The sequence below is a fragment of the Microchirus variegatus genome (assembly GCF_963457635.1).
Source record: "Microchirus variegatus genome assembly, chromosome: 3".
Taxonomy (NCBI): domain Eukaryota; kingdom Metazoa; phylum Chordata; class Actinopteri; order Pleuronectiformes; family Soleidae; genus Microchirus; species Microchirus variegatus.
In genome coordinates, this window is record NC_139804.1 from 16,217,808 (window position 1) to 16,245,784 (window position 27,977).

The 27,977-nt window shown below is 39.4% G+C and overlaps 1 protein-coding gene across 2 annotated transcripts; it reads left to right on the top strand.

The window, feature by feature from the left end:
- Nucleotides 1-9,864: 9,864 nt before the first annotated feature.
- pcsk7 (proprotein convertase subtilisin/kexin type 7) lies at nt 9,865-26,823 on the top strand. Of its 2 annotated transcripts, XM_083887122.1 has the most exons (17): nt 9,865-9,985; nt 11,029-11,318; nt 13,892-14,101; nt 15,483-15,617; nt 15,902-16,067; nt 16,189-16,279; nt 16,569-16,623; nt 16,789-16,927; nt 17,499-17,599; nt 18,369-18,536; nt 19,200-19,304; nt 19,390-19,492; nt 22,266-22,422; nt 22,577-22,671; nt 24,350-24,455; nt 25,329-25,446; nt 25,645-26,823. In XM_083887122.1, the coding sequence occupies exons 2-17, from the start codon at nt 11,070-11,072 to the stop codon at nt 25,900-25,902; spliced, it is 2,256 nt and encodes a 751-aa protein (XP_083743248.1). In that variant the 5' UTR covers nt 9,865-9,985; nt 11,029-11,069; the 3' UTR covers nt 25,903-26,823. The 2 variants fall into 2 exon arrangements, with proteins under 2 accessions (XP_083743248.1, XP_083743249.1); XM_083887123.1 differs by lacking the exon at nt 9,865-9,985 and having other exon boundaries at nt 11,073-11,318.
- Nucleotides 26,824-27,977: the final 1,154 nt, after the last annotated feature.

Genomic DNA, 27,977 nt, shown 5'->3' on the forward strand with positions numbered 1-27,977 from the left:
AAAAGGAAAACCTAAGTCAAAAACTGACCAAATGATTCCAGGTCCAGGCATTCAGTCACTCAGTGGAGTCAAAACACAAACTGCTGTTTTGTACATAAACATGTAAACTTTATTCTGTTGACATGTGTGCCTGAACCTTGTGTCGTCCCTGCAGTGATGTGGTTTTGATGACTTCTGTGCAGCCATAATTACTGACTTTACTGACTGGCTCTTTTGGTACTCGCACGCTTTAGTGTATTTTAATGCTTTAGTGCGTGAGAATGAAGGTGTTTGACTCCATCGCGCGAGTGAGCACTTGAACATGGAATAATTATTATTTTCCTTTTATTGCAGTTTATCAGCTGTGCAGCATTTATGATGTATTCCCTGTGTGTTTTTAGAAACGAGCCCTTAGCCTCACACTGACTGCAGACACAGTGCTGGGGTTTTAGGGAAACTCCAGAAAATCTCAAGACTCTGATGCTTCACTTACATAACCGTGTCATCATGTTTGAGGTGGATATAAATCTGCAAAGCTGCATTTCCATTTATTCTCCTCTGTAAACTAGATCATGACCACTAGAAGTCACTGTCTGTTTTTTAAAACTCCACATAATGGTGCAAAACATTCTGAATGTCTATTATGATTTTAATGTAGGTGCAGCATTTTAATCAACTATGATTTTAGGCTGAAGGCCATGTACAGGAATGTCAAACCCTACAGTGTCTTCATATGATTTACTCACACTCCCGTACCACAGTTTGAGAACCATGGCTGTGGATAAATACACAGCGCTGTGCAAAAGTATTTGCTCCCTTCCTGATTTCTTATCTTTTTGCACGTTTGTCAAACTTAAAATACATATATGCACAGAGTGAAAAACCGTATAACTTACATCCCTCAGTTTCTTTTGTAATGTCTTTTAAATCTTTCTCTTTAATATTTATGACTTTGAGTTAGAACATGCTGAAGTGTTTCCTCCTGCCCACAGTGATCACATCTGCCTGTTATATGTTATAATAGTAATAATAATAATAATGCATTATTGATGATGAATGGTGTACTGTTTAATCCCGTATGAACAAATCTAATCCCTGATGTGACAGTTTCATCTTTCCTGCTTCTTCCCGTGTACCTAACCTCTCCCACTGTCCTTTGGATTTTGAAAAACCATCTTCTTTCACTGCCACCTCTCCTTTAGTTTTTGTTGAACGATGCTCTTCACTTCCGTTGCTAATCTATGTTTGTGCGTCTTGTTGCCGCCTTGTCTGCCATTTCCTTTCCTGTAACCCCAAATGTAAAAGAATGTAAGTGTAAGTCCCGTCATCTAAATTCCTGTTTTATTTGAAATTCTGGAACAAAAACTGCTACTTCTACTTTTTGGGATGGACGTCATCTGGAAGTATCCATGGTGGTACTGTTGATTGTCTTTGATTGTCTGTTTTTGGTCCCGTTCACCTTTTCTCAACATGGCATCAACCATTTCACCTTCCCTAAAGAATAGACATTTTTATCTATCGACAACAATAAATACATTCAACAGAATTATTACCAACAAGCATCATCATACATCATATTATAACATTATAAATGAACATAAAGACCCAGAAAGCCCAAACACCTGTTTCTGACGTCATCGACAAACTTCAAATGTCCTTTCATGTCAATGAGGTAGTAAACTGGTAGTGAGAGTATTCTCTGCCTTTGATCTGTATTATTACAGAACATTACACATTCAGTTGGCCACCCTGAATAGTTCTATTTTCGTTTTGCACTGGCTCCTGTCGACTCCTGTACGAAAACAGCGTTGCGTTTGCACCTCGCCTTGCCCATGATCTTTGTGAATGAAGATAAAAATGCACACAATAACCCGAAGCTGTGTCCTATTTTTGTGGATGCAAGCCCTGGCCTTTGTGAACAGTCAAGGTGAGAGGACGTAGCTTGTGTCATTTGTGTTATTGAGTCTGTTCTCTGGTGTTGGAACACAGAAAAGCAGCTGTTTTTGTTTTTGGTCTCTCTCCCAGATTGCACACTTGAGGCGTTTGTGAAAGGGCCCCTGTTTGATTCGAATTTGGACATAAGTGGACTGACCGCCAGCTATCCTGCTGGAAAACAAGTAAGAGTGAGGTGCAGTGTTGGTTTCACAGGCCTGTTCAAACTGATCTGTGTCAAAGGTGAATGGACGTCTACAAGCGAGAGATGTCAACGTAAGTGATCACTGACTCTGATATTGGGCAGCTGTGGCCTAGTGGTTAGGGCTTCGAGCTTGCGACAGCCGGTTCAATCCTCGACCAGTCCGCGGCTGAAGTGCCCCTGAGCAAGGCACCTAACCCCCTCACTGCTCCCCGAGCGCCGCTGAATGCAGGCCGCTCACTGCTCCGGGTTAGTTTGTGCAAAGTGTTGTGCAACACTTTGTGCTGTGTGTGTTCACTAATTCACGGTTGCAGTAATTGGAATTTCCCCACTGCGGGACTAATAAGGGAATCTTATTAGTCCCTTAATAAGATTCCCTTATTAAGGGAATCTTAAAATAATAATATCGATATCAGCATCAGAGTTATGATGATTAGTATTAATAACATTATTATTACTAAATACAAAAATCAAAAATCTCATTTTGATTTTGTCATTAACATTCTTTTCCCTTCAACTCTTTTCAGTCAAAGTTTGTGGTCACCCTGGTGAAACACAATTTGGGGAATTTCATCTGGAAATTGGAGACGGTTTCGTTTTCGGTTCAAAAGTTGTATACAAATGCCACACAGGGTACAATTATCATAAAATGTCCTCTAAGTTTTATACTGTATGCCATTTGCTTCCCATAAGACATGTTTACAATATAAATATTCTACATTGTACTGGTTTCAGTTATCAAATGGTCAGTCGGATAAACCACCGAAATTGTATGGCAGGAGGCTGGGATGGTTTCATTCCTGTCTGTGAAGGTAAGAGCAGAATTAAGGATAAGGAATTGTCGTTGTTTTGTGATGCCTTTCTAAAATACTGTTTTTGCTTCCTTGTAAATTGATTGATACATTTCAAAGTGTTTTTGTGCGTCATGTTTTTTCTCCTTCCAGTAAAAACTTGCTCACCGGTGTATGTGGATTATAATGTCATTGTTGATGGACCTGCTCTGGAAGCGACGTTTGCCCAGTTGCTTCGTTTTAGCTGCAAGAAGAGCAATGAAGTACTGATTGGCTCAGACCAGATGAATTGTAATGAACATGGAAAGTGGATCGGCAAAAAACCAACATGTGAAGGTACAATAGGCCACAAGGCAGGGAAAATGGGAGGAGAGAAACGTGCATACATGAAACAGCCAGCAGTAATGAACCACCAACAACCTACAGCCAGACTTGTAATACTGTTAACACCCCCCCAAAAAATAGTGGTAACAGATCCAGTTACTATGCTTTCCGAGTTCTGAGAATAACCTTGTTTCTTATCATAATCATATCAAAGTAAGGGGGTTGGTGTCAGTTTGGCTCTCAAGCATGCATTCCTTATCCCACATTCCATCCCATTCCTAGACGTGTGACACCACAACTTGCTGAACCCAGAGCTTTACACAGACAACAACTAATTAATGACATTAAAAAAACATGTAATTTTATTTATTATACTCATGTACAGAGACTGGATAACTACTAAAAGCCTGGTAAACACTTAAATCAATCTTGAAAGAATCTTTCAGAAAAGTGAGGCCACTCTTGCTGTCTGTCCATTCGGTACACAAACGTCACTTTAGTCGGTGCTAACTTAATTTGGCTGTCCATGAACAAATGTCCCATTCATGCATGTGTTTCGTTCTTTAGAGATACAATGTCCAGTGCCTGTGATTCGCAATGGCTTTGTTCAAGGAAACGTCACAGTCTATAAAGACCAGGAAGTCCTGCGTTATCAGTGCAATCCGGGCTTTAAGTCTCCTTGGTACACAGAGAGTCCAAAATGCACCCAACAAGGACAAAGAGCACAGTGGTCTCCCACACCTGTATGTGAATGTAAGTCTAAAACTCACCCATGTTACACCAGCCTTACTGTTGGAATGACACGTTATGGTTTTTTTTTTAGAGAAAACTAACAGCAAATATGCTTCAACTCCCAAAAATGCAGTGACAAAATGCAAACTTAAAGACGACATGACATTTCAAATTTATTCTCGACATTTCGAGTTAATCTCGTCACGTCATTTTTTTTCTTCATGTTTGGCCCTAATACTCTGTCGTAGAGACAGGAACCAGCTATGAAACTGTTGGCAAAAGTCTATGCTTTCTATTCTTTTCTTCTCAGAAAACATACAAGTCTGTGTACTGATACCCTCATACTAAAACACAATACATAATATACCTTAAGGTAAAACCCCCACTTTGCTATTGCAAAGTCATTTAGAATATGTTTGTGATCCTTTTTTCAGTGACAGACATCACTTTAGTGGCTGTTCATGTACAAATGTCGTCACATTCATGCTTGTGTTTCATTCTTTCATTTTAGTGATAAACATAAGACATGGTTCACAATGCAGACTCCCACTGCGGGCACTGACGGAAACCAGCTATGAACCTGCTGGAGAAAGTCTATTCTCACCTGGGGACAGAGTGAGAGTAACATGTGGAGAGAATTACTGGATTTCTAATCCTGCACAAACGTCAGTAGATACTACATGCAAAGATAACGGAGACTGGACTATCCACCCCGTATGCACAGGTATAAAATTGATTATGAGATTGTTGTTGTTGTCTTTGTGGTTGAATCTCCATAGTTTCTGAGTTCTATTTCCACTGAGACTTGTGTTCCACTCACTCGTGACCATGTTTCTAATCATTGGGTTGGTGTCATTTTGGCACACCACAGCTTGCTGAACCCAGAGCAGACCACTATAACTAATTAATTACATTAAACAAAAATGTTATTTTATTTATAGTGCTGGGCCGTAAACGCACGTTAACGCATGGCGTGTTTCCATGACGACTGACCGGAAAAAGATGCGCGTGACGTCAAGTTTACGTGACTCCTGATTGTTAAACTGAGTCTCTAAAGCACGGGTCACCAACGTGGTGCCCGCGGGCACCTGGTAGCCCACAGGCAGACTATACGGTGCCCGCGGGCTCACTTCACTTCACCTCACTTGCATGTATCCATATGATCGCTCAGTAAAATATCTTTGATATTGTTTATAAAAACTGGTAATCGTTAGGAGTAAGCACTGGAATGAATGTGTATGCAGTTGAATGCATAATATTAATCATTTAAATGGTAAACAAACAAAAAAATATTATATGGTAGCCCTCCATATTATTTTTTACCCTTAAGGTAGCTCTCTGTCTCAAAAAGTTTGGTGACCCCTGCTCTAAAGTAACGCTAAAGTTTAAAAACAGAGGCACACATACGCAGTACAAAGGTACGCTGGTTATTTGCAGCGCTGCTCTTTTCCTTTAATAAACAGACCGCTCCAGTTCGACTGTAGGTGCGCTAACGGCGCTAAAGGAGCTAACGCAGCTAAGAAACAGTGCCTGGACTCCGGTGCCACGGCACGTAAATATGATGTCACACAGCTTTTTCTGGTCAGTCATCATGGAAATGCGTTAATGTGCGTTAACGTTGACTCAATTAAAGCCATTGACGCATTTACATGACCAGCACTATTTTATTATACTGATATACAGTGACTGGTAAACTAGTGGTAAACTAGTAAATCAATCTTGGAAGAATCTTCGTAATTCATAGTTCAGAAAAGCGAGGCCGCTCTTACGTCTGTCCATTCAGTATGATGCTATCTGCATAGAAACCTCCTTCCTGGCCACAGAAAACATAAAAGTCTGTGTACAGAACATACCCTCATAAGATTAACTTTAAAAATATGAACAAATAGTAAAAAATACATGATATAACCTAAAGGTGCATTATGTAATGAATCTAAAGCAACTGGCCATAAAATGCTCCTAATATGTCACAGAGACTCAGGAATAATGTTCATATAACAAACTGAACTCAACAACAACAACAGTACAGCCAAAATATTTGCATTGAAAAAAATATTTTGCAGACTGCAAATCATGTTTATGTTTTGAAATGTGGCGCCACCTACCGCCGTCTACCAATCATTGCAGTCAGTAGAGTCTCAGCTGCCGAGCAACCACAGGTTGCCAGTTACGTCAGAAAACGAAACCTAAAAGACCTCGGTATTTTGAATTTGAATATCGTAACCATTTTTGGCCACATTCTTACATATGGCACCTTTAAATACTGAATATTTAAATGAGAAAAGGTAAAACCCCCACTATGCTATTGCAAAGTCATTGAGAATATGTTTGTGATCCTTTTTTCAGTGACTTCTCTTTCACTCTCACTCACTTTTCTCACACAAACATCACTTTAGTGGCTGTTCATGTACAAATGTCTTCACATTCATGCTTGTGTTTCATTCTTTCATATTAGTGATAAACAGAAGACATGGTTCACAATGCAAACTCCCACTGCGGGCACCGACAGGAACCAGCTATGAACCTGCTGGAAAAAGTCTATTCTCACCTGGGGACAGAGTGAGAGTAACATGTGGAGAGAATTACTGGATTTCTGATCCTGTAATTACGGCAGTAGATACTACATGCAAAGATAACGGTAGCTGGACTATCCACCCCGTATGCCGAGATATAAAGCTCAGTGGGGGGTCTGTGAACTGTGCCCAGAGTCATGTTATTGTGATTGTGCTGTGTTTGTGGTGGATCTACATGTGGAATAGATCACTTTAGATCAGGGGTGCCCAACCTTTTTTAAATCAAGAAAAAGGTTTTGACCCCGTCAAGGTCTACTAGTTCACATTCATCCATAGCACTTGCTATATGCTTGTTAAAATGCACTGAAAAAATAGCTCAATATTTAGGGGCACATGCCTTAAATTGACTTGGAATGAAAATATTCACATTTCCTCTCATTTTCACTGCATTACTGATATTTACTTTAATAAATGAAGAGATTACAATGTGCTGTTTTAAATTCACAGTGTCAAAATAAAGTGTCTCTTAAAACAACCAACTGGATTCTTTTTTTTTTTTTTTTACAAAAACCTTTTTTTAATCGTTTGCCCATTGAACATATTTTAAAGATAAAGAGAAAATAACAAATTACACACTCTACTTTGTAGAATCAATTATCAGTGATTACATAACATAAACCTTACTTTAATCCTGTGGCTTTACTTGGATTTTTCAAACAAAAACTAATAAAGACACACAACTGCAGCACTGGTATAGCAGCGGCTTCCTTTTCCCATTTTCCTCTCCTAAAATGTTGGTTTATATATTGGGATGTATACAAAAGCCACATGGCACAAATGTGGCCAGCATTGTTGCCTCCCAGCAAGAAGGTCACCAGTTCAAATCCGGTTCAACGAGGAGTTAAGCTCACTTGCATGTATCCATATGATCACTCCGTAAAATACAATTGATATGGTTTATAAAAAAAACTGTGATTATCATTAAGACTAAGCACTGGAATTAATGTGTGTGCAATTTAACACACAATATTCATCATTTAAATGGTAAGTTGCATAAAATGTTAATATGGTAGCCCTCCATAAAGGTTGGCGACCCCTGCTCTAGACAAACCAAAGTATCCATAACTTTGCAAATGCACAGACAGATTCCATAGAAGACTGTGGATTTGAGAATGCAGCGTCAAACACTCTGCAAGAGCCATGTCCACGCAGACAATGCTGTATATGCAGCTCTGCTCCCTTTCAATTTCAACTTCGATATTAGCCTGTATCTGAAATATGGAAATACGCTCCAGCACTGGTGTCCACAGAGAGAGTCTTTGGCGCTCAGAAGATTTTTATACAAACAAACTTTTTATACCGCTTGAGAAAATTTAGAATTCAAATTTGCACATAAGTGGACTGCTGGAAAACAAGGAAGAGTGTGCGCCAGTGTTGGTCACAGTGGCTTTTTCCAAATGCTCTGTGTCGAAGAATACATTGTGCTGAAAATGCTGAAAATGTATCAGTGTATTCCAACAAATGTTGTTGACATGTATTCTCATATATATATACATATATATGTTTACACTACTGTTCAAAGGTTTGGGGTCACTTAGAGGTCCTCATTTTTGAAGGAAAAGCACTTTTTCTCAATGACTATAACATTAAATGAACCAGAAATACACTCTATACATTCTTAATGTGGTAAACGACTATTCTAGCTGCAAATATCTGTTTTTTAATGGAATATGTACATAGGTGTATAGAGGCTAATTTGAAGGCTATTGGATGATTAGAAAACCCTTGAAAACCATTGTGCAATGATGTTAGCACAGCTGAAAACAGTTTTGCTGGTTCTTTGATGAAAGCAAAGTTTGAATGGCAAAATTATAATTTTGAATAAAAATCCTTATTTCTAATCTTGTCAATGTCTTGACTATATTTTCTATTCATTTCACAATTCTTTTGTTGAATACAAGTGTGACTTTTAATGGAAAACACCAAAGAATTGTATAGGTGACTGTAATGGTAAATTAAATTTCTCTGGGTCAGAGCTAGAACTGCCCATCACCAGATACCTGCCCAGTACAGAATACCAGGTCCTTTGTTTATAGTGTATTTTATATTGTGTACTTGCATCTTCCTGCATCGCCCGCAGGGAGTTGGCTCCCTGATGTCTACAGTGGACAAAGGGGTGTGAAAGCATCGTTGGAAAAGGTAGAGTCTTTGTCTATTGGAGGAATGAGAAAGGGGTGCTGCTCAGGTATAAATGTGGAGGGCTCAATTTGCTCGGGGTCTTTCTGCATCAAGGATCACTCCTGTGAAGATTGACGTTTTCCTTGCAACAAAAATAAAACATTGTCGGCTGGCAGAAGTTCTCTATTTCATTCTTCACCAGCAGCAGAGAAATTTCCACGGTGACCCCAAACTTTTGTATCAGTAGTGTATATGTATGAATGTGTTTTGTTTTTGAAGCGATTTGAAGAGAAGAAGAGATAACTAGAACTACAACTGAAAATATTCCTCCATATTCTTTTTCTCTTTCTTCCTCGTCTAATTTTATTTTCCAATGAGCTCTGTTGTCAAGGAAAGTTTGTATTAAGTAAGCATGTGTTTTTTTCAGCAGGTGGATTTGATTCTATATGCAGTGTAGAACATATCCTACCATCATGTGTGCCTGGTACATTCTTCTTGTCTGTAATTGCATATCATTTGAATATTCAGTGCCATCTGTTTTGAACTGACAGAGCTTCAGTATTTACCATCTTAAATACACTAGAGGGAGCAAGTGTACCATATACTGTAATTTAATCATCCTCTACATTCAAATTGTAAAGGGAACTTTAACATACAGTACCATCCACATGACCAATTTACCAAGTTACAATCTTAAAGATTACAATATTAAAGGAACACATGACGCTTATCTTTTAATCTAATTTACTTCTGTGTAATTATTTCTACCTTCCATTATCTCTAATGCATGAATGTCTTGGTGCTTTTTCATTGTTCTTTGTATTTCTTCCCTGTTGATTCTTCCACCAGGGTTATTAAAGTAAGTTTAAATATGATTTCTGCTCCATATCTAGTGATCACAGCTTTGTTGTCAGATTGGAATGTCCTGGCTTGTGGCCTCTACCCTGACTCAAGCTCTATGAATATGACTTTATTATTTTATTACTTTATCATTAACCTAGTTCTTTATCTCCCTAGTGTGTGTGTTTTCTTTCCTCTCTCTGTGTGTGTCCTGATCTTGCAGGTTGCAGAATCCAGATCCAGTTTTCGACTTTGAGTTTTTGTTATTATTTGTCGCAACTCTAAACGGCTGTGCTCAGAACGTGTCACGTGTTCTCTGCCTTTCGTCTGGACCAATCAGAGGGAATCTATGACGTTCCACTTTAGCAGCCGTGTGACGTTGTACGTTTGAGTACGGAAGTGTACGTTGTGTGGTTAGGATACGGAAATGAAATGACAAACCGAACAGAAAACTCACAAACAATTGGTAAAAAGAAGAAGGACTTAGCGGACAGGTAAGACAACAGACTCTCGGTCTGAACTGGCATGGCTTGTGATTCGTACCTGGCTACACGACAACAGCAGGGGGAATAGTTAGCGATAGCACACAAGCTAACCATGTCAACAACGAAACTCTATATGATCGTGTGTCATTTCATGCTGGTATGGATATTTTGTCATAGCTGTAAATGAGTGTCACGTGTCACGAGCAGAACAGTAAATGAACACGCTGAGCTAATTAAATAGCCGATTTCGCATTATATTGAATATTAAGGAATTTGCAAAGTTGAGGAATGGCTAACATTAGCTGAAGGGTAAGATGTTTGTTGAGTCAAAGGAGGAAGATAGTGTCAGCTCCACGGACTCTGTAATGTTGAGAAGTGTGAAAACCTCCAGCTAACCAAATGTGTTGAAATATGAACGTGTAATATTCAGTCATCAGCATTTCATCACTGTTAGTCACATACATTAGAGACTTCTTCTGCAGCTGACTTTGTCTGATCTGCCATATGTCATTGAACCCCTTTCTTACACTAATTAGCACTCACTGTAATCTATTCACATCACAATATAATTTTTTATTTTATTATAATAATAATGATTATTATTATAATGATATATATTAAAGATTTTCCCTTACTGTTAAAACTTATTTCATGTAACAGCTACATTGACAAATGCACAATCCCACATTTCCTTTCTATGTAATATTATGGTGGAATTTCTTTCACTTGGCTGATTATCTAAAAGTTAATCAAATGTACTACTTGCATGCATTCTGCACATTTCCATGTCAAAAGAGGATTATGGTGTGGATTATAGTTTATTGTGACATAAAATCAAGGCTTCTCTCTTTACCTTATGTTATTCAGATTTATAACCCACTTTTGCTAAATGAGAATAATGTGCTGTGGCCACAGGTCTCTGTACTAGCATCTAAATAGTGTAATGCTGTGAATCTACTAAGTGGTCTCTGAATAGAGTACGTCATGACGAGCAGCTCACTCCCAGATTTATCTCACTTCTAACCTAAGACCTGTCTTTGTCTCACATCCAGGTCTCTGTTCAAATGAAGAGGACCTACCTGGTTGACCGTGCATGTCACCCCCTGTTGCCATGGCAACATCATATTTTCCCAAATTTCTTCTCCTCCTCCTCCTGTCCTCATTCACCATCTTGCTTGTGACCTTCTTGCCTTCTCCGGTTCCAGCGATTCCTTTTCATTCCCCCTCACCTTGGCTGCCGCATTCATGTGGTCCAGGTCAATCCTGGGCTGTTCAGCTACATGCTGATCCACAACGTGCGGAAGAACAGAGCTCTGTGTTATTGGATGGAATAGCAAACAGGGTACAGTAATGCCTTCCTACTTTGACTTTGTTTTTAGCCTGTATGCAAGTTATCACTCTAACTGAGTGATACATTTTAGATGTTAACCTCTTCTTCAAGGTTGCCCCCGGGATCGGGGGCAGCGTCAGACGCAGCGACAAAAGCGTCATAAAACCATATCTAACTTTAACAAACACAGACATGCTTACCCACAGAAAGGTCAGAAACTCAGCTAAAAGGTCATAAATCATTCTTATGTTCACGAAACACAGTTAAAACACTGATGGATCAAACAGCAGGAGCGGGAAAAAAACGTCACAGCGCACACATTGAAAAGCGGCACCGGAGCGTCAGCGTGATTATATAAACAAAAAAAAACACGTGTCGGCTGGACAGCAGAGAATCTACAGATTCCAGTGGATTCACGGATCCAGCCCCAAAATAAGAGCAAAACAACAACTGACTTTCAAGAAATACAACCAGAAATATTGTCTTACCTTTGCTGTTTATCAAAACAAATTATTTCCACCGGAACAAAACCACTTCTAATGAAGAACTTCACTTTCCAGCATGCTTTGGGTACAAATCCTGGTCTGATTGATCATTACAGAGCGACATTAGATCGTTCTGATTAGAGAAGGGCAAATGTCCGCCCAAATGCGTCATATGCATTTATGTCCTTTTGACTCGCTAATGAAGTGATTGACGTGCATTTGGAGACCGGGGTCTGATTCTACCGATTTAGAGGTTTAAAACGAGCTGTCAATCACCCTAATTGACCAAGGTAAGCCAGAGCTGTGGCGCTGCGTAACTGAAGGTGCTGCAGAGCCACAGAGTTATTATACTTTTTTTTTTTCAAAACAAGTTCTTTTTAGATCTGTAGTGACATGTAAATAAAATTAAATTGGTTTTTAATAATTTGGTACCTAAGAAATCTCAAATGGCACAGATGGTGCCAAGCTGAGCCAAAAGTGAGAACGCCCAGACATCTCTTTACTAAAACCGCTGTAATTTCACTCTGCTTTATTTCAGCAGCATCAGACTTTGCACAGCTCATGTCCACATGTTGTTATATGACCTCCATGTGTTTTTAAGCTCCTACGGCATATTTTAAAGGTGATATTTGCTTTAAAATGCAATATTTTTTTAGGCGAGAGAAAAAAATCCTTGTTATGCTGTGTTCCATGCACATTTACTCTGACACAGTGGCATCTACAGTGAAACTTACACCTCTGGTGGAATCTCACAAGTGTTATCTTCCTTTTGATACCAAGATAATCCACATAGAGCTTGTAACTCTTACAACATGTGACTGGAATGTGAAATAGAGAGAAGAACAAATTATGATCAGGACAGTAAATAACAACAGTCCATTCCAAAAATTCAAATCTTCAGCATCACCTTGAGAGCTGTCACAAAGACTTCAAAGTTGACAACCCACCAGGCAGTGATATAAGAAAAGACAGGATATGTGTTTATCTTAGTTATTTAATTTAATGTGATTACCTTATGACTCATAAAAAAAGCTGGTCAACGAAACGGCTACGTTTTTGCAGTGGTTGGTCTTTGGCCACAGAAGCACTTTTGTTTTAAAGATGTGCAAGAGTTAATTTTTACTCAGTTTATTGTTTGAAGTAGTCGGGCTGTAATGGGTTCGGGCTTTTAAAAAGCTGTCAATCAAAATGTACTTGTCGGGCTCGGGCCTTGTCTGGCCTAACTTTTAAGGCCCGATTACAGCTCTACTCTGCCTCCCATTCTGCTCGTACAGACTTGGAACCACAAGTACGCCTGTATTTTGGGACATAAGTGATCTGTTGATAAGGTAAAACTAGGTCTTTCAGGTATGAAGGGGCCTGATCATTAAGTGCTTTGTACACGAGGAGGAGGATTTTAAATTGAATTCTTAACTGTACAGGGAGCCAGTGTAGAGAAGCTAACACTGGAGTGATATGGTCTCTCTTTCTAGTTCCTGTTAAAACTCGTGCTGCAGCATTTTGAATCAACTGAAGGGTTTTAACAGACTTGTTGGAACATCCTAATAATAAGGCATTACAGTAATGTAATCTATATTTAACAAAAGCATGAACTAGTTTTTCAGTGTCCTTTAAGGAAAGAATGTTTCTCATTTTCATAATGTCTAACTTCTGTTTGTTATTGATTTATTTACTTGAGTAGGTTGGGGGAGAGACACAGTCTCTATGGGGTTTTTAATTAGTGACTGCTTGAAAAGAAGCAAAGAGAAGCGTGTAAGACTGCAACTTTGTCTCCTGGTCTCAACTTAATGGGATAACTCCTTAGACATTCTATTCTATGATACCAATTCAATTTTGTTAGGATGCTTATTTTATTTATTTGGTCTTTTAATATATGTATGGTGTAAAATATGGTTCGTGAGTTCTATGTAAATTCAGCAGAGATTTCTTCAGGGTAGGCTTGCAATCACATTGTTCTTCGTTTTTAGCTGTATGCACTTTCAAGGTGAAGTCAAGTAAATCTCGTTGTACAACTTGTATAATGACAATAAAGGCATTCTATTCTATTCTATTCTATTGATATGTGTTTTCTCATTTCATCTGTACTTGTCATCATCCCAGGTAGCAGAGCAGGCTGGGCTGCAGAACAGGGGTCAGATTGGACAGCTGCAAGGCCATTACTTGATGTGCTCTATAAAGACCAGTTCTGGATCTGCTGGGGTCCTGGCATCCCACCCACATGTCCTGTGGTTCTCCCAGGAGAGACAACTCAGCCGCTCAAAGAGATCGGTGTCCTTCAATGATCCCCAGTATCCTAAGCAGTGGCACCTGGTGAGTATGTTCTGTCCTCGCTGCAAATGTCTGGTTTTTAATGAAATATGTACATAGGTGTATAAAGGCCCATTTCCAGTGCTCTAATGGTACATTGTGTTTGCTGATCACGTTAGAAGGCTATTGGATGATTAGAAAACCTTTGAAAACGCTTGTGCAATGATGTTAGCAAAGCTGAAAACAGTTTTGCTGGTTCTTTGATGAAAGCAAAGTTTGAAGGGCAAAATTATTATTTTGAATAAAAATCATTAGATAGATAGATAGATACTTTATTTATCTCACAGAGGAATTTACATTTCCAGCAGTTTAAAGAATATGTTGCAAAATAGAAACATAAAAGGCATGCAGTACAATCTAGAATATAATATGAAATATAAGAATACAAAAAACTATAAAATATAAAAATAAAAATCATTATTTCTAATCTTGTCAATGTCTTGACTATTATTTTCTTTTCATTTTGCAACTCTTTTGATGAATAAAAGTGTGACTTTTAATGGAAAACACAAAGAAATTGTAAAGGTGACCCCAAACTTGTGTACGGTAGTGCATTCACTGATCAGGAAAATCATGGCAAACACAGAGAAGTAGAGGGACTTCACACAGTGTGAAATGGAGGTACTCACAAGTGAATGTGTGCAAAACAAATTTATTTGATGGACACGTTGACCCTCATTAGGCATAAGTGATGTCCACAGACGTATTTCTCAGGGGTGCGAATTGCCAGCGACACCACAATAGTGAGCACTGAAATGTCAGTTGAGTTTTTTATGGTAATCCACAAATGTTTGTTTTTTTGTAACATCAGTTAAAACATGATATGTTAAAAAAGAAGAAGCTCAAAAGCAATATAATATTGCCATTCTTAATATTGTGATTAGGGATGTCATGATTAACCGCTTGTACGATTTCCCGTGATTATAAAGGTGTCTCTCAGGTTCCCTCTCTCTACCTTACCACAAAAAATTATTTATATGATTTTTGTATATTGCTAAACCAAAATGTAATTGTGAACATGCAGTATATCACCACCAGTTATAGGCTATACATTTAGAGTTTACACTTTAGGTCTACAAGGTACAGTTGTGCTCATAAGTTTACATACCCTGGCAGAATTTACGATTTCTTGGCCATTTTTCAGAGAATATGAATGATAACACAAATGTTTTTCTTTCACTCATGGTTAGTGGTTGGTGGATGGTGTGGATGATGACTTTTTGTTTGCTCATAAGTGGTTTAAGTAGTTTAATCAACTACAAAATGAACTTGCAAATCAAAAGAAGCTTATCATTACCTCAGACTGTTCTAACTTCACCTGCCTTCTCAACCCCATACTTTCTCCCCCTCCCCTTTACTTTCCTTACTTGTCTTGATCTTGCAGCATAATAACATCAATAAGGGCATGGATGTCAACTTGACAGGGGTGTGGGAGCGCAACATAACTGGCCAAGGAGTGACGGTGGTCGTGGTCGATGATGGAGTGGAGCATACACATCGGGACATTCAGCCTAACTATGTAAGTCACCACTGACATTGTTGATTCATCATTATTCAATGAACTTTGTTTTCATCTCATGACAAACCGTATCATGCATATATTTTATAATGATAGAATGTGATAGAATTCGCAGCCACTCAAAAAAACTTTTGGGATAGAAGTGAGTGTTGTAAGATAATTCATCATTATCTGTACGTGTGGATTTACACACACTGAATGAAAGTTGTGTTCACGGCACTGGATGTTAAATATTCACAGTTGTGTTATAATATGGTATGATTTTTGATATTTGTGCCTCTTAGAGTCCAGAGGGCAGTTATGACCTGAACTCCAATGACCCAGACCCCATGCCTCACCCTGATATCCGCAGTGACAACCATCATGGTACCCGATGTGCTGGTGAGATCGCAGCTGTTCCCAACAACAGCTACTGTGCTGTAGGCGTGGCCTATGGCAGCAAAGTGGCAGGTACAAACAGCATCATTTATTTTGGCAGCTTCAGAATCTGGAGGTGGCAGATAAATGACTTTTGTTGTAAAGGCTTAGGTTAATTTTGCGTGGTGAGACTCTGATTTGTTCTTTCCATCAGGCATCCGAGTCCTTGATGGTCCATTGACAGATAGCCTGGAAGCTATAGCCTTCAACAAGCACTACCAGGTCAATGATATCTACAGCTGCAGGTAACTAACACATTTCCAGAGAGAAGTAAAGTAAACACATTACATATTTGTCATTTACAGGTGCATCTCAATAAATTAGAAGTTAAAAAGTTAATTTATTTCAGTAATATAACTCAAATAGTGAAACTGAATGGAGACTGAATGGTTCTTTTAATTGTGGTAATTTTGGCTCACATTTAACAAGAGCCCAAGATTCAGTATCTCAAAAAATTAGAATATGGTGAAAAAGTTGTGGTTTATGGTGTCACATTCTAATCAGCTTAGTAGTTATAAGTTATGTCTCTTCCAGTTGGGGTCCAGATGATGATGGGCACACTGTAGATGGACCTCATCCCCTGGGCAAGGTGAGACAAACTATTTTTTTAATGTATCATTTGTTTTGTCCTAAAGAGGAAGCTTAAGAGCTACAGACTGGTTCCAGAGAAGTAGATTAGTAACATCTGATTTTTCTGTGAATATCAAATGTATAAAGCATTTTTCCTCCTTTCCTCAATCATTTTCCCTCACAGGCAGCATTGCAGCATGGGGTGATTGCAGGCAGAAGAGGTTTTGGAAGCATCTTTGTGGTTGCTAGTGGCAATGGAGGCCAATACAATGACAACTGCAATTATGATGGCTATGCCAATTCCATCTACACCCTCACAATTGGTAAGACACGCAGATGTGTAAGCACATACCTCATTTTCTGCTTTGGGTATCAAATTGCGCACATACACTACCGTTCAAAGGTTTGGGGTCACGATACAATTCTTATGTGTTTTCCATTAAAGGTCACACTTTTATTAATCAAAAGAGTTGTAAAATGAATAGAAAATATAGTCAAGACATTGACAAGATTAGAAATAATGATTTTTATTCAAAACAATAATTTTGCCCTTCAAACTTTTCTTTCGTCAAACAACCAGCAAAACTGTTTTCAGCTTCATCATTGCACAAGGGTTTTTAAGGGTTTTCTAATCATACAATAGTCTAACACAGCAAACACAACGTACCATTAGAACACTGAAGAGGTGGTTGCTGGAAATGGGCCTCTATACACCTATGTACATATTCCATTAAAAACAAACATTTGCAGCTAGAATAGTCGTTTACCACATTAACAATGTTTAGTGTGTTTCTGAATCATTTAATGTTATATTCATTGAAAAAAAAGTAAGGACATTTTCTAAGTGACCCTAAACTTTTGAACAGTAGTGTATATAATCTGTCTGTGTTGCAGGAGCAGTTGATGAGAATGGCAGGATGCCTTTCTATGCTGAGGAGTGTGCTGCAATGCTGGCTGTCACATTCAGCAGTGGGGGCAGCAAACTGAGGAGCATTGTAGGTCTTATTGGAACACCTGCAAACACACTGACACGTTTACACAAAGAATACATCATTTTTTGAGTCAAGCAGCAACTGAAAAGGAGGATGTCATTGAAGAACTACCCTAAACTGGAAATTTAATTGATTGAATAGATTATGCAAACTGCAAGCATTTTCTGGATTTAGTCCTGTCAAAGTAAATAAAATGGCCTTAACTGTTTGGTTTGGCAGATTTTCTAGCTGTAAATATAATGTATGTGGGGACTAAGCCAATGACAAAGCAGACTATATGCAAATTATATAGACTTCCTTCTCTACCTTGTAATTGTAATTACTTATCAATGATTCCATCGATCTGAGAGAGAACATTCTTTTACAGCCTTAGCTTGTTCTGTCCTTTTTTTTACTTTTTATTTTAAACATTTTTTAACTTTCAAAATCAGGGTCATGTTCTGGCACCCATCACCTGCAATTTTAGTCCCTCCATTTAACATTTAACCACATCTGTTGAGAATTTGAAGGATAGATTCACCCGCTCAATTGCCCACCCTCTCCTCCAGTTGCTGAATAGATAACTTTACCCTTGTCCTTCTTTTATCCCAAATGAATTATGAAATACACTTATACATATACTACAATCTCTAAACATTTTCTGAGGGATTTCTACAGAGAAAGGAAAAATAATTAAAATCTGTGTATTTTCTTAATGCCGTTTGAATGCACTTACTACTTGGCTGCATTCCTGGCACACAGATTAATTTCAGGCATTCATCTGTTCCTGTAGGTGACGTCAGACTGGTCCATGCAGCAGGGGACAGGGTGTACAGAGGGTCACACTGGCACTTCTGCTGCTGCCCCCCTGGCTGCAGGAATGGTGGCCCTCATGCTGCAGATCCGTCCCTGCCTCAGCTGGAGGGATGTCCAGCACATCATCACTTTCACGGCCACCAAGGTAGCTTTAATAACATTTCATGTTGTGATCACTTTATATCAGGTACATAATTCTGCTGTACTTCAAGGTGCCATATGTAAGGATGTGGCCAAAAACGTTAACTACATTCAAATTCAAAATACCGAGGTCTTTTAGGTTTCGTTTTCTGACGTAACTGGCAACCTGTGGTTGTTCGGCAGCTGAGACTCTACTGACTGCAATGATTGGTAGACGGCTGTAGGTGGCGCCACATGTCAAAAAATGATTTCAAAACATAAACATGATTTGCAGTCTGCAAAAGATTTTTTATAATGCAAATATTTTGGCTGTATTGTTGTTGTTGGTGAGTTCAGTATGTTATATGAACAATTCCTGGCCCTCTGTGACTGATTTTATGGCCAGTTGCTTTAGATTTATTACATAATGCACCTTTAAACTCAGAGTTTCTGACTTTAAAACTCAGAAATATGACTTTATCCTCAGGTTTAAAGTCAGAATTCTGATTTTAAAGTCAGAACTCAAATATTTTTTTCCTGTGTGGCTCTGATCCTCTTCTGTAAATAAGGGACTTTCCTTTATTTAAAATATTGAATGCTATGTATTTTCCTGTTGAATTTACATTGCTGCAAGAGAGCAAAAATCAACTTGTCTTTTGTTTTGTCTGTTTTTAATTTTTAATTTTAGTGTGACAACAGCGCCGACTGGAGGGTGAATGGAGCTGGTTTCCATCACAGCCACCAACACGGCTTTGGTCTGCTCAACGCGTGGAGACTCGTCAATGCTGCCAGTGTACGTGCATACAGAACACACTATAAAGTAACTGTTTTTAAGTCACATACAATGGGGTACCACTAAAGTTCTCCTTATTTTACAGGTGTGGGAGTCAGTGCCGTTTCTCGTGTCTTATCAGAGTTCACTAATGACAGAGGAAGCATCCATCCCATCCTATCCAGATGAGCTGGTTCATAGCTGGAATGGTAACACTGTTTGCTCCTTTCTCCTCTGTGTACAGTGTACTGTGTTAAGTCAGCTCTCTGCTCTACCAAGTTGATTCCCTCCCTCGCTCGCACCCTCGCTCCCTCCCTCCCAGACTGTTTCTCAGTCAGATTCACTGCCCATATTAGGTAAAGTCCTCCTGTTTTTGTATTCCTTGGTCTCCACTATAATACTTGGTAAGATTTTTCCAGATTGCAGCTGTTTCTCTCCCCCCCCCCCCCCCCCATTTTCTTTAACTCTTCATTTTGCAACTCCACTGAGTATGTTTTGCTTTTTTAAGTTCCTGCTGTGATTCTGTTATACACAACTGTTTTTCACATATACTCACGATTACTGCACTCGAGCAGAACCATTTCCTTTTCTCCCTTGATCTGTATCTGTATGGCCCTGTGCCAGTCAGGAGCTCTGCCACAGCCTGATGCAGTCTGTCTGGGCTCTAAAAATTAGGTCATTCAACTTTTTCAGACTTATTTTCTTCACTGAACCTTTATGAAATCAGTTATGATTAAATCCTTGCCTTTTCGTCACTGACATTGTTAAGTTCTGTCTGCTGCAGTATTGAGCTGTGGTGCAGCATTGTTTATCTTTCTGCAGGACTATATATTATGACCCAGCCTTATTTCATCACTTAAAAATGATTTGTGTATTCTGTAGGGCAGAAACAATTACTTAAATAATCGATTATTAATTTATTAGTAAATTAATTGTCAGCTATTTTGATAATCGGTTTTTCATTATTAAAACACGATTTCTGATTGTTTCAGCTTCTTAAATGTAAATATCTTCTGGTTTCTTTGCTCCAGATAAGGATTTGACAAACACTGATCAATATTTTTCTATGTCTTCTGGCGTTTTATGGACCAAACCATTACTTGGTCGATTACTTAATGGAGAAAATACTCAACAGATTAATTGATAATGAATATAATCGTTAGCTGCAACTCTAGTATTTTCAGTATTCTCTGTCTCTGATTGATCTCATTAAAATAAAGGAATAAACTCTATTACCATACGGTTGTTAAAACAGAAGCTACAAAATGCCTGTGATTCTACGGCAAAATAAACCCAGTCAAAATATGTCTAGGTCTGCTCGGTCTACTGTATTGAAACATTATGTTTCCTGCATTAACTCACTGTTACACAGACATTCTGAGTGTAACGTGACGTTCATAAACTGCTCCCTCTCTAGCGCCAAATGTCATAGAGAAAATAAATTTTTACAGTTCACGTGGCAGAGGAGCTGCTGGTCTACTGCTGCCTCCTTTGGTAAGTTTGCATCATTTCTTTCTGTAAAGACAGAAGGGGAAAGAGCCTTTTATAAACTTCTGATTTCAAAAAGCAGGCAGCAAACCTAATCTTAAGATATAGTAGACTTAAGCAGATCTTATCATGTTTTTTCTTCTGTCCCTGTTTCCATCCATGTTGAAAAAAAAAGATGCTCTCTATGGTGCGACTGGTGATGTCATTGTTGATAATGTGTCTATAAGCCACACCCCCACTTGAGGTTGTGATGAAAGCAGTTGCTCATACCAGCACAGATAGCAAAATATTTCTGGCCCAAATCCAGTGAATATGGATGATATAAACAAAATACATGTGCTGATGCCGGTTTCCAAAACGGAGGATCATTTAATGTCATGAGACAATTTTTAGCCTTTTTCTGGTGCTGAGATTGTAGGAGGCCATGTTTGGATGAAAAGTAGTCTTGGCAGCTGTAAAATAAATAAACTGTGTTGTTAGGGGGGCAGAAGTTAAATTCCTAACAATGTCCCAATAGGCCTTTATCCTATTATGTCAGAGAATACTGGTCATATAATCTTCTTTTGCCTGGACAATAATGTAGGAGGCAAACATTGATAAATGCAAACGTTTTATGTCACAGTTTATTATATTAATGTCCAATTTGTATGTGTTGGTACATGTCTGTCACTTCTTTTGACCCTCATGTGCTTTCTAGCTGCATTCAATTCTTTACTATGACCTTTTCACTCACCCTCACTTTTTACCTTCGCTCTAAACATACTGTCTGACTTTCTACACCTCTGTTTACGCTCTTGCTCCCTCGTTCCTTTTGTCCCTTCGTGCCTGGAGGATGTGTGCTGCCCTACATGGACAAAGAGCACCACATCTCATCATCAGTCTTTGAAATGCCATTAAGTCACCACCTACTTGCTGTGGGAGGGTGTTAGCAGGTCAGGAAGATGAATAATCACACTTTCATTGAGATGAGATTGAATGTAAGGCGATGTTTTCTCCTACCCCTGTGTAGCAAATGTCAGTCAGGCAATCACTGATTTGTTAACTATGGCTTTTTTCAGTTTGTCTTGAAGCACGATGAAGCAGGATAAAGAAATGTGGTGTGTGTGTGTTTTATTTATGTGGAACATAAATTAATCATTCAAGGTTATGTCCCCTTATTTGTGCACGTAATGTTCTCTTACATCTCACGCACTGTAACTCTTTGTTTTTTGTGTCACACTTTTGTTTATACAATGATCTTCAGTCTCACTACGACAATCATCTCCTCACGCACACACACACACCTGGCTTTCTTCATTCTGTCTCTGTTTCTGTGCACATTATAATTTATACTTACTGTTAACAGTTTTTTTTTTTTTATTAGCCTTTATTTTGCCAGGATAATCCCACTGAGATTGCAAATCTCTCCGGTTTTGGATTAGCAGCACTAACTTCATACAGCCACACTTAAAATGCCTGACTCTAACCGGAACCGTTTCCATCTTTCCTCTTCAGTCTCTGCTTCTGACCTGAGACAGTCTGGGATGGAGACACTGGAGCATGTGGCCGTTACCGTGACAATAAGCCACCCTTGCCGTGGCAGCTTGGAGATTCTGCTGGTCTGCCCTAGCGGGATGACCTCAGTCATCGGTGCCCGCCGTGCCATTGACAGGTGCACATGCACACATGCGTTGGTATCATATGTCATGTCGTAAAAACTGTTAATAAGTGGTTATTGCATGAGCAGTGATCATATGTACTTGCATGTTCATCATATCAGTGTTTTTGACAGCTTTCTTATCTGGTTGTGGGTTTTATTTATGCAGAGATCCTGCAGGTTACCAGGACTGGACTTTCTCTACTGTGCGCTGTTGGGGAGAAAGAGCTGAAGGCCAGTATACCCTCAAGATATCTGACCACAGTAAGACACTGCTACGCGCACACACACACACACACACATCTTTTTGTTGATTTTTGGGGACCTTTTGTATTTCACTCGTACTCACTTGGACTACAAAGAGAACATTTACACTTAACAAAAATATAAACGCACAAAGAAAAATGTTATTGTAGTTATTGTAGTTATTGTTATGTGACAAAACAGAGTAACTATCCAAAAATAACAGTACAACTTTATCAATAAAGTGGTTTTAGTTTGCGAGCATTAGGATCAATTTAAAAACAACAGTCCTGGAGTAATGGCAGGAAGAATACAATGGGGGTCGATGATTCAAGTTCACAAACTTCAATAACGTGTGCGTCCACCATTAGCCTCACGCAGAGCGGTACACCGGCGACGCATGGACATCACCAGGTTGTCGATCGTGGCTTGGAATGATCGTGGAATGATGCACATTCAGTTGCTGTAACGCTCAACCCAGCACTCAGCATGCCAATGGCACGCTCCCTCATGATTTGTGACATCTGTGGCATATTGACAAGTGACAAAAGTCCACATTTTGGTGTGCCCTTTTATTGACAGACCATAAGGAGTTTCTATGTACTGGTCACGCATATTGACCACCACTCTGCCATGCTCCATGACTCTCGTGAGTTGAAATACTCAATCTGAGAGTGTAGTCAATAGGCTACTTCTGGGTTTGAGCAAAACAAATCATTCCATAAACAAATGCATCAAGAATCTGAGCAAATGTCATGACATTCTTTTTTTGTTCACCATTTTAAGTTTGTGCGTTTATATTTTTGTTGAGTATAAGTACAACAAAGTACTTCTGTATGTGTCTTATTAGACAAAATGTAACACCTGGTAACAAGTAAGCAGTCATTAGTCTAACAAGTGGAAAACTCATAAAGAAGCCTCTGGGATGATTGTAAACCTTCACAGACAAGTAAGTAACAACTGCTCAATAAACACCAGGGAAACACATTCCCCTCCATGAGGCCTATTATTCAGGGAAGCTGTAGCTGCTAGGATAAGATGATTCAAAGTGTTTCCTCCTGGACCTCAGAGCACTGTATCTGTGCCCAGAGGGCAGTCGGTTCAAGTGATGATTAAGAGGGTGTGTGATGAGCTATTGTGTTAACAATGTGTGTTAGTTCTGTGAGTTTTTGTGTGAAAATACCTATTATTTTGGTGGCAGTATTGATAATGTGTGCCATTTTTGTGTGGTTTGAAACGGATAGCATAGTGTGTAAGCAGATGGCCCAGTGCAGTAGAACGGGCTGGATAATCTGGGTAATCAGCATACAGTCCTCTGAGATTATAAATGGGTGAAAGTATTTGGTGGCTTACAGTACAGGTGTTTAAAACTTTCCAAAATGTACACTGATGCTTGATTGTGTGTGCGTGTGTGTTTGCGCTCTTGTCTTTCTATGCTTGTGTGGACCACGTCCTGGCAAAACACCTTTTTGTGGGGACATAATGGCCGGTCTCGAACGTGGTCCCCACAATGTGGTAAAGACATTTATGTGTGTGTGTATGTGCGTGTGCGAGCCCATGTATTACTAATCTTGTGGGGACCTAAAACTGTTTACACAGTCGCATTATGGGGTCTTGTCTTCCTTGTGGGGACAAAAAGCAAGTCCCCCTTAATTTAAATGTGCGTGTGTGTCACTGACTTTTCTTTTTGGTCCTGCAGAAGAGCTTCCATCTAAGCAGTATCCCTCTGTGGGAGTGTTGAAGCAGTGGAAGCTGACCCTATATGGCTCCTCTATGACCTTCAGTGAGGTCAAGGACAGACAAAGGTTGGACCTCAAAAGCTTTTACGTTTTAGATGCAAGAAGAAAATGTGCATTGCATTTTTTTTAATGTGTTTGTAAGAGGAACTGACAAATAGTCAGCACTGGTGATACCAAGCAAGACCCTTGGTACTTTACTGCTTAATCTTTCCAGTAAGAAAACGCTGTCTACCTTCAGATATCATAGACCTGTCCTATTGGCATTTCATACACACAGAAACGCTATTTTTGAAAAACAGGTCCTAGAGTGGTCAAATCTCAAAACTTCACCCTTGCATTTTCACATAGACAACCAATACGCTACGATCATCCCGCCTCTCTCTTGTGTACGTATTTGCTGTCGTTTATCTTTATCGTTGTCGCCTTCCTCTTCTGTTTGAAATTCACTTTATGATCGCTTTCTTCCTTCTTTTTTTTGTAATTGTATACATTATAGTCTATATCTATTCAAATGGAGCTTTATTTAAAAGCGTTTGTACACGGCAGCACACATGCTGTCGTATGCACACGCTCAACGTCTTCTACTGCAGTTTTGTTGTAGCAGTGCTGCAGCACCATGCATAGGCCTGGCATATGTACTACAACATTTAGAGACACTCGGAAACGTTTTTCAAACCGAAAGAAAAGATTGTTTACGTTTGGGTCCATTTCTGTTTCTCTTAGCTAGCATCGGTGTTTCGTGTAGTGAATGTGAACTATGTATACGTGCCTCATACAACCTGAACTCTCACTTCACGTACTACAACACATTCTATCATATTGATTTAATACTCATACAGTACTTGTAACTTTAATGCAGCTGTAATGATTGGCCCAGTGTTGCAGCTTGTCAGCTTGGTAGAACCTCTGAATTCTGATGGGATGTGCACAAATCACTAGGTTGGTAGAGGAAGCTATGAGTGGCACATTTCTGGACAGCAGCCCGTCTCTGCCCTGCCCTCCGGGCCTGGATGTCCCTCCGGAGATTCTCAGTCCCTTTACCTCCAACAACCTCAAGGTACACACACACACACACACACACACACACACACACACACACACACACACACACACACACACACACACACACACACACACCGCCACTGCCACTTATTTATCGTAGAATCACATAATGTAAATTTGAATGTGAATTTCCTTAAAGGAGGGGATCACTGTGACCTCCTCTGCTCTCTCTGCTTTTCCTCCTCTCCTTCAGTTCCTACTGTTGTTGGGCTGCTTTGCACTCTTTTGGTCCCTCTACTACACACTGGAGGTCACACTGGCCCACCTGGACCTCAGGGGCCTTCTTTGTCTGCGCAAGAGGCGGGGAGGTCACTGGGCCAGAAGGGGGCACCAAGGAAGAGGAGTGGAGGATGCCGTGGCAGAGGAGATGGACTCTGGGTTTGAGCTGCAAGCAGTGCTGGATTTAGAGGCCAAAGAACCACTGTTTATTGGAGAGCAGCTGGTAACATAGCACTGAAAAACACCGTCTGGGATCATGGGACATCTCAGGCAATGACATGTTGGGTCACCACAGAAATGACTGCACATACACTTGATAGAATGGTGGACTCTGTCTTTGGGACTCTGACTTTTTCAATTTTCCAAATTTGTGGCCTTGTATGAAATTCTAGCTGTGTGTGTGTGCGCGTGCATGCGTGTGTGCATGTTTTGTGCATACACTTTGTTAGCCCTGGGTAAAGTTCTATCATGATTTCGTGCACAGTGTGTAAGAATGAGTGGAAACTAGACTGCACTAGTGTTCTTCACTCCACTTTCCAGCTCTCTCTCTCCTTTATTATCATTCTCTCTCTATCTCTCTCTCTGCTGGTTCATGCATGGGTTTATGTGGGTGGGGCCACTCTTGTTCATTTGTGTAGCAAGCTCTCACTTCAGGCTCTCACTTCAACCCCCTAAATCTTCCACTGTAAAGGGTAGAGCTGAACTGGACAGACTGCAGGTCTCCATGTGAACCACGTGTGTTTCTCTGAACATCGAGTTAAAGGGGTTAAACGTTTAAAACCTGTTATGCACTGTTTGAAGGTACAAATGTGTGATATATGTCTGCTGTGAAAAACTAGAGGGTGTGTATTGTGCAAGGTCTACCATTAAATATGAATGTGTGCAAATATGAGGTTTTAAGAGAGTACTGGATTTTAAGAATAAGATTTATTTTCTGTTTTTGATTTTTTTTTTTTAGCCTGGGGTTATTATTTGAGAGCTGCCACCAAACTACTGAAAAACTTGAAGTAGTACTTTCAGATGAGGGATTTCCATCATGTTTTATCATAATATATGCACTGTGTGTTTCTGTTGTACATATGTATGCTGTGTGAAAGGATTTTATACTTTCTTTTTAAAGAGTATATTAAAGAGTTTAATTTTTTAATGTAAAGGAGGGTTTCGAGTGAGTTGTAAACCTTGTTTTGCTGTGCAGGTCACGGGTGATATGAATGATAATAAAGGACTTGATGGAATAAACTCATCATTACTCTAGCAGTTTGTTGTTACAGTTGAAGGTTGATGGTGTAAGAAAAGACAGATGCACTATAAAATAGTGGTCTCTAATAGATGGACTCCACTGTCCATGATTGATAACCGCAATGATTTGACAGCATTTATGTTTTCATTAGCACTGCCTTCAGACTTAAGGAGAGGTCCATGAAATGCAGAATGATTGCATGCTCAGTAAATGACCATGTGACAACACTCACCTAATTACAGCAGTCAATAGAGCTGTGGTCGCTGACGTCACACAACCAAGGTCACGCCCTGTGGCAGGGAACAGCGCTGTTGTTCACCTCTGTTGAAGTATAGTACCTCGCTCTCACAGTAACACCATTATCACCAGTGTTAGAATACAGTGGTGTAAATAAGCAGAGCAAAGAACGTTTTATTCATCCTCCTCTTCGTCTCACATACTTCAGACACTGGTATAGAGCTACGGACGTCACGCGACTGACTGGCAAGAAAGAATGGGTCCATGAGGTCTCATCCATGATTCATGTTCAAATCCATATTAACTGAGCTGGTTTTCCACAATATATTCGTTTTGTAATTGGTGGTGCTTGAACTCATACACGATCACTGATGTAAGTGCATTAATGACAACTTTTTAAAGTATATTGGTCCCTGAATATGTTTAAATAGTTTCATCTCATGCTCTCTGCTGAATGATTTCATGGTCAACTGTCTAGTGGTGAGTTACCAGGAAGTTCATGAAGATCATCAATAAACAACTAATATACTTTTTTTTTTCATTTGCTACATTTCGTTTGAGCATTAAATCAAAAGCATGAAAAACAAGCCCTTTTTTTGGAGTGAGATTGTAAATTAAGTTAAAGTAACTAGAAAAGCACTCAGAGAGTGCAGACCTCCGCCGAGGCAGCTCAGTGTCTACAAAATAGCAATAAAATAGTGATAGAGGCTGTGGATCATGACCAAAATGTAATCATCAATGTAACAAACTTAATGTTTCTTTCTAGGTTATTAACCTATACATACTTTATTCAATGTCAGTAAACGAATGAAATGGCAGGCAGGCATTGA

Excerpts from the sequence above, each read along its gene's own strand:
- pcsk7 (XM_083887122.1), top strand. The coding sequence starts at position 11,070 with ATGTCACCCCCTGTTGCCATGGCAACATCATATTTTCCCAAATTTCTT. Across the intron at positions 17,600-18,368 it reads GCAGCAAACTGAGGAGCATT|GTGACGTCAGACTGGTCCAT; the intron begins GTAGGTCTTATT and ends CTGTTCCTGTAG. Across the intron at positions 22,672-24,349 it reads CCTCAAGATATCTGACCACA|AAGAGCTTCCATCTAAGCAG; the intron begins GTAAGACACTGC and ends TTGGTCCTGCAG.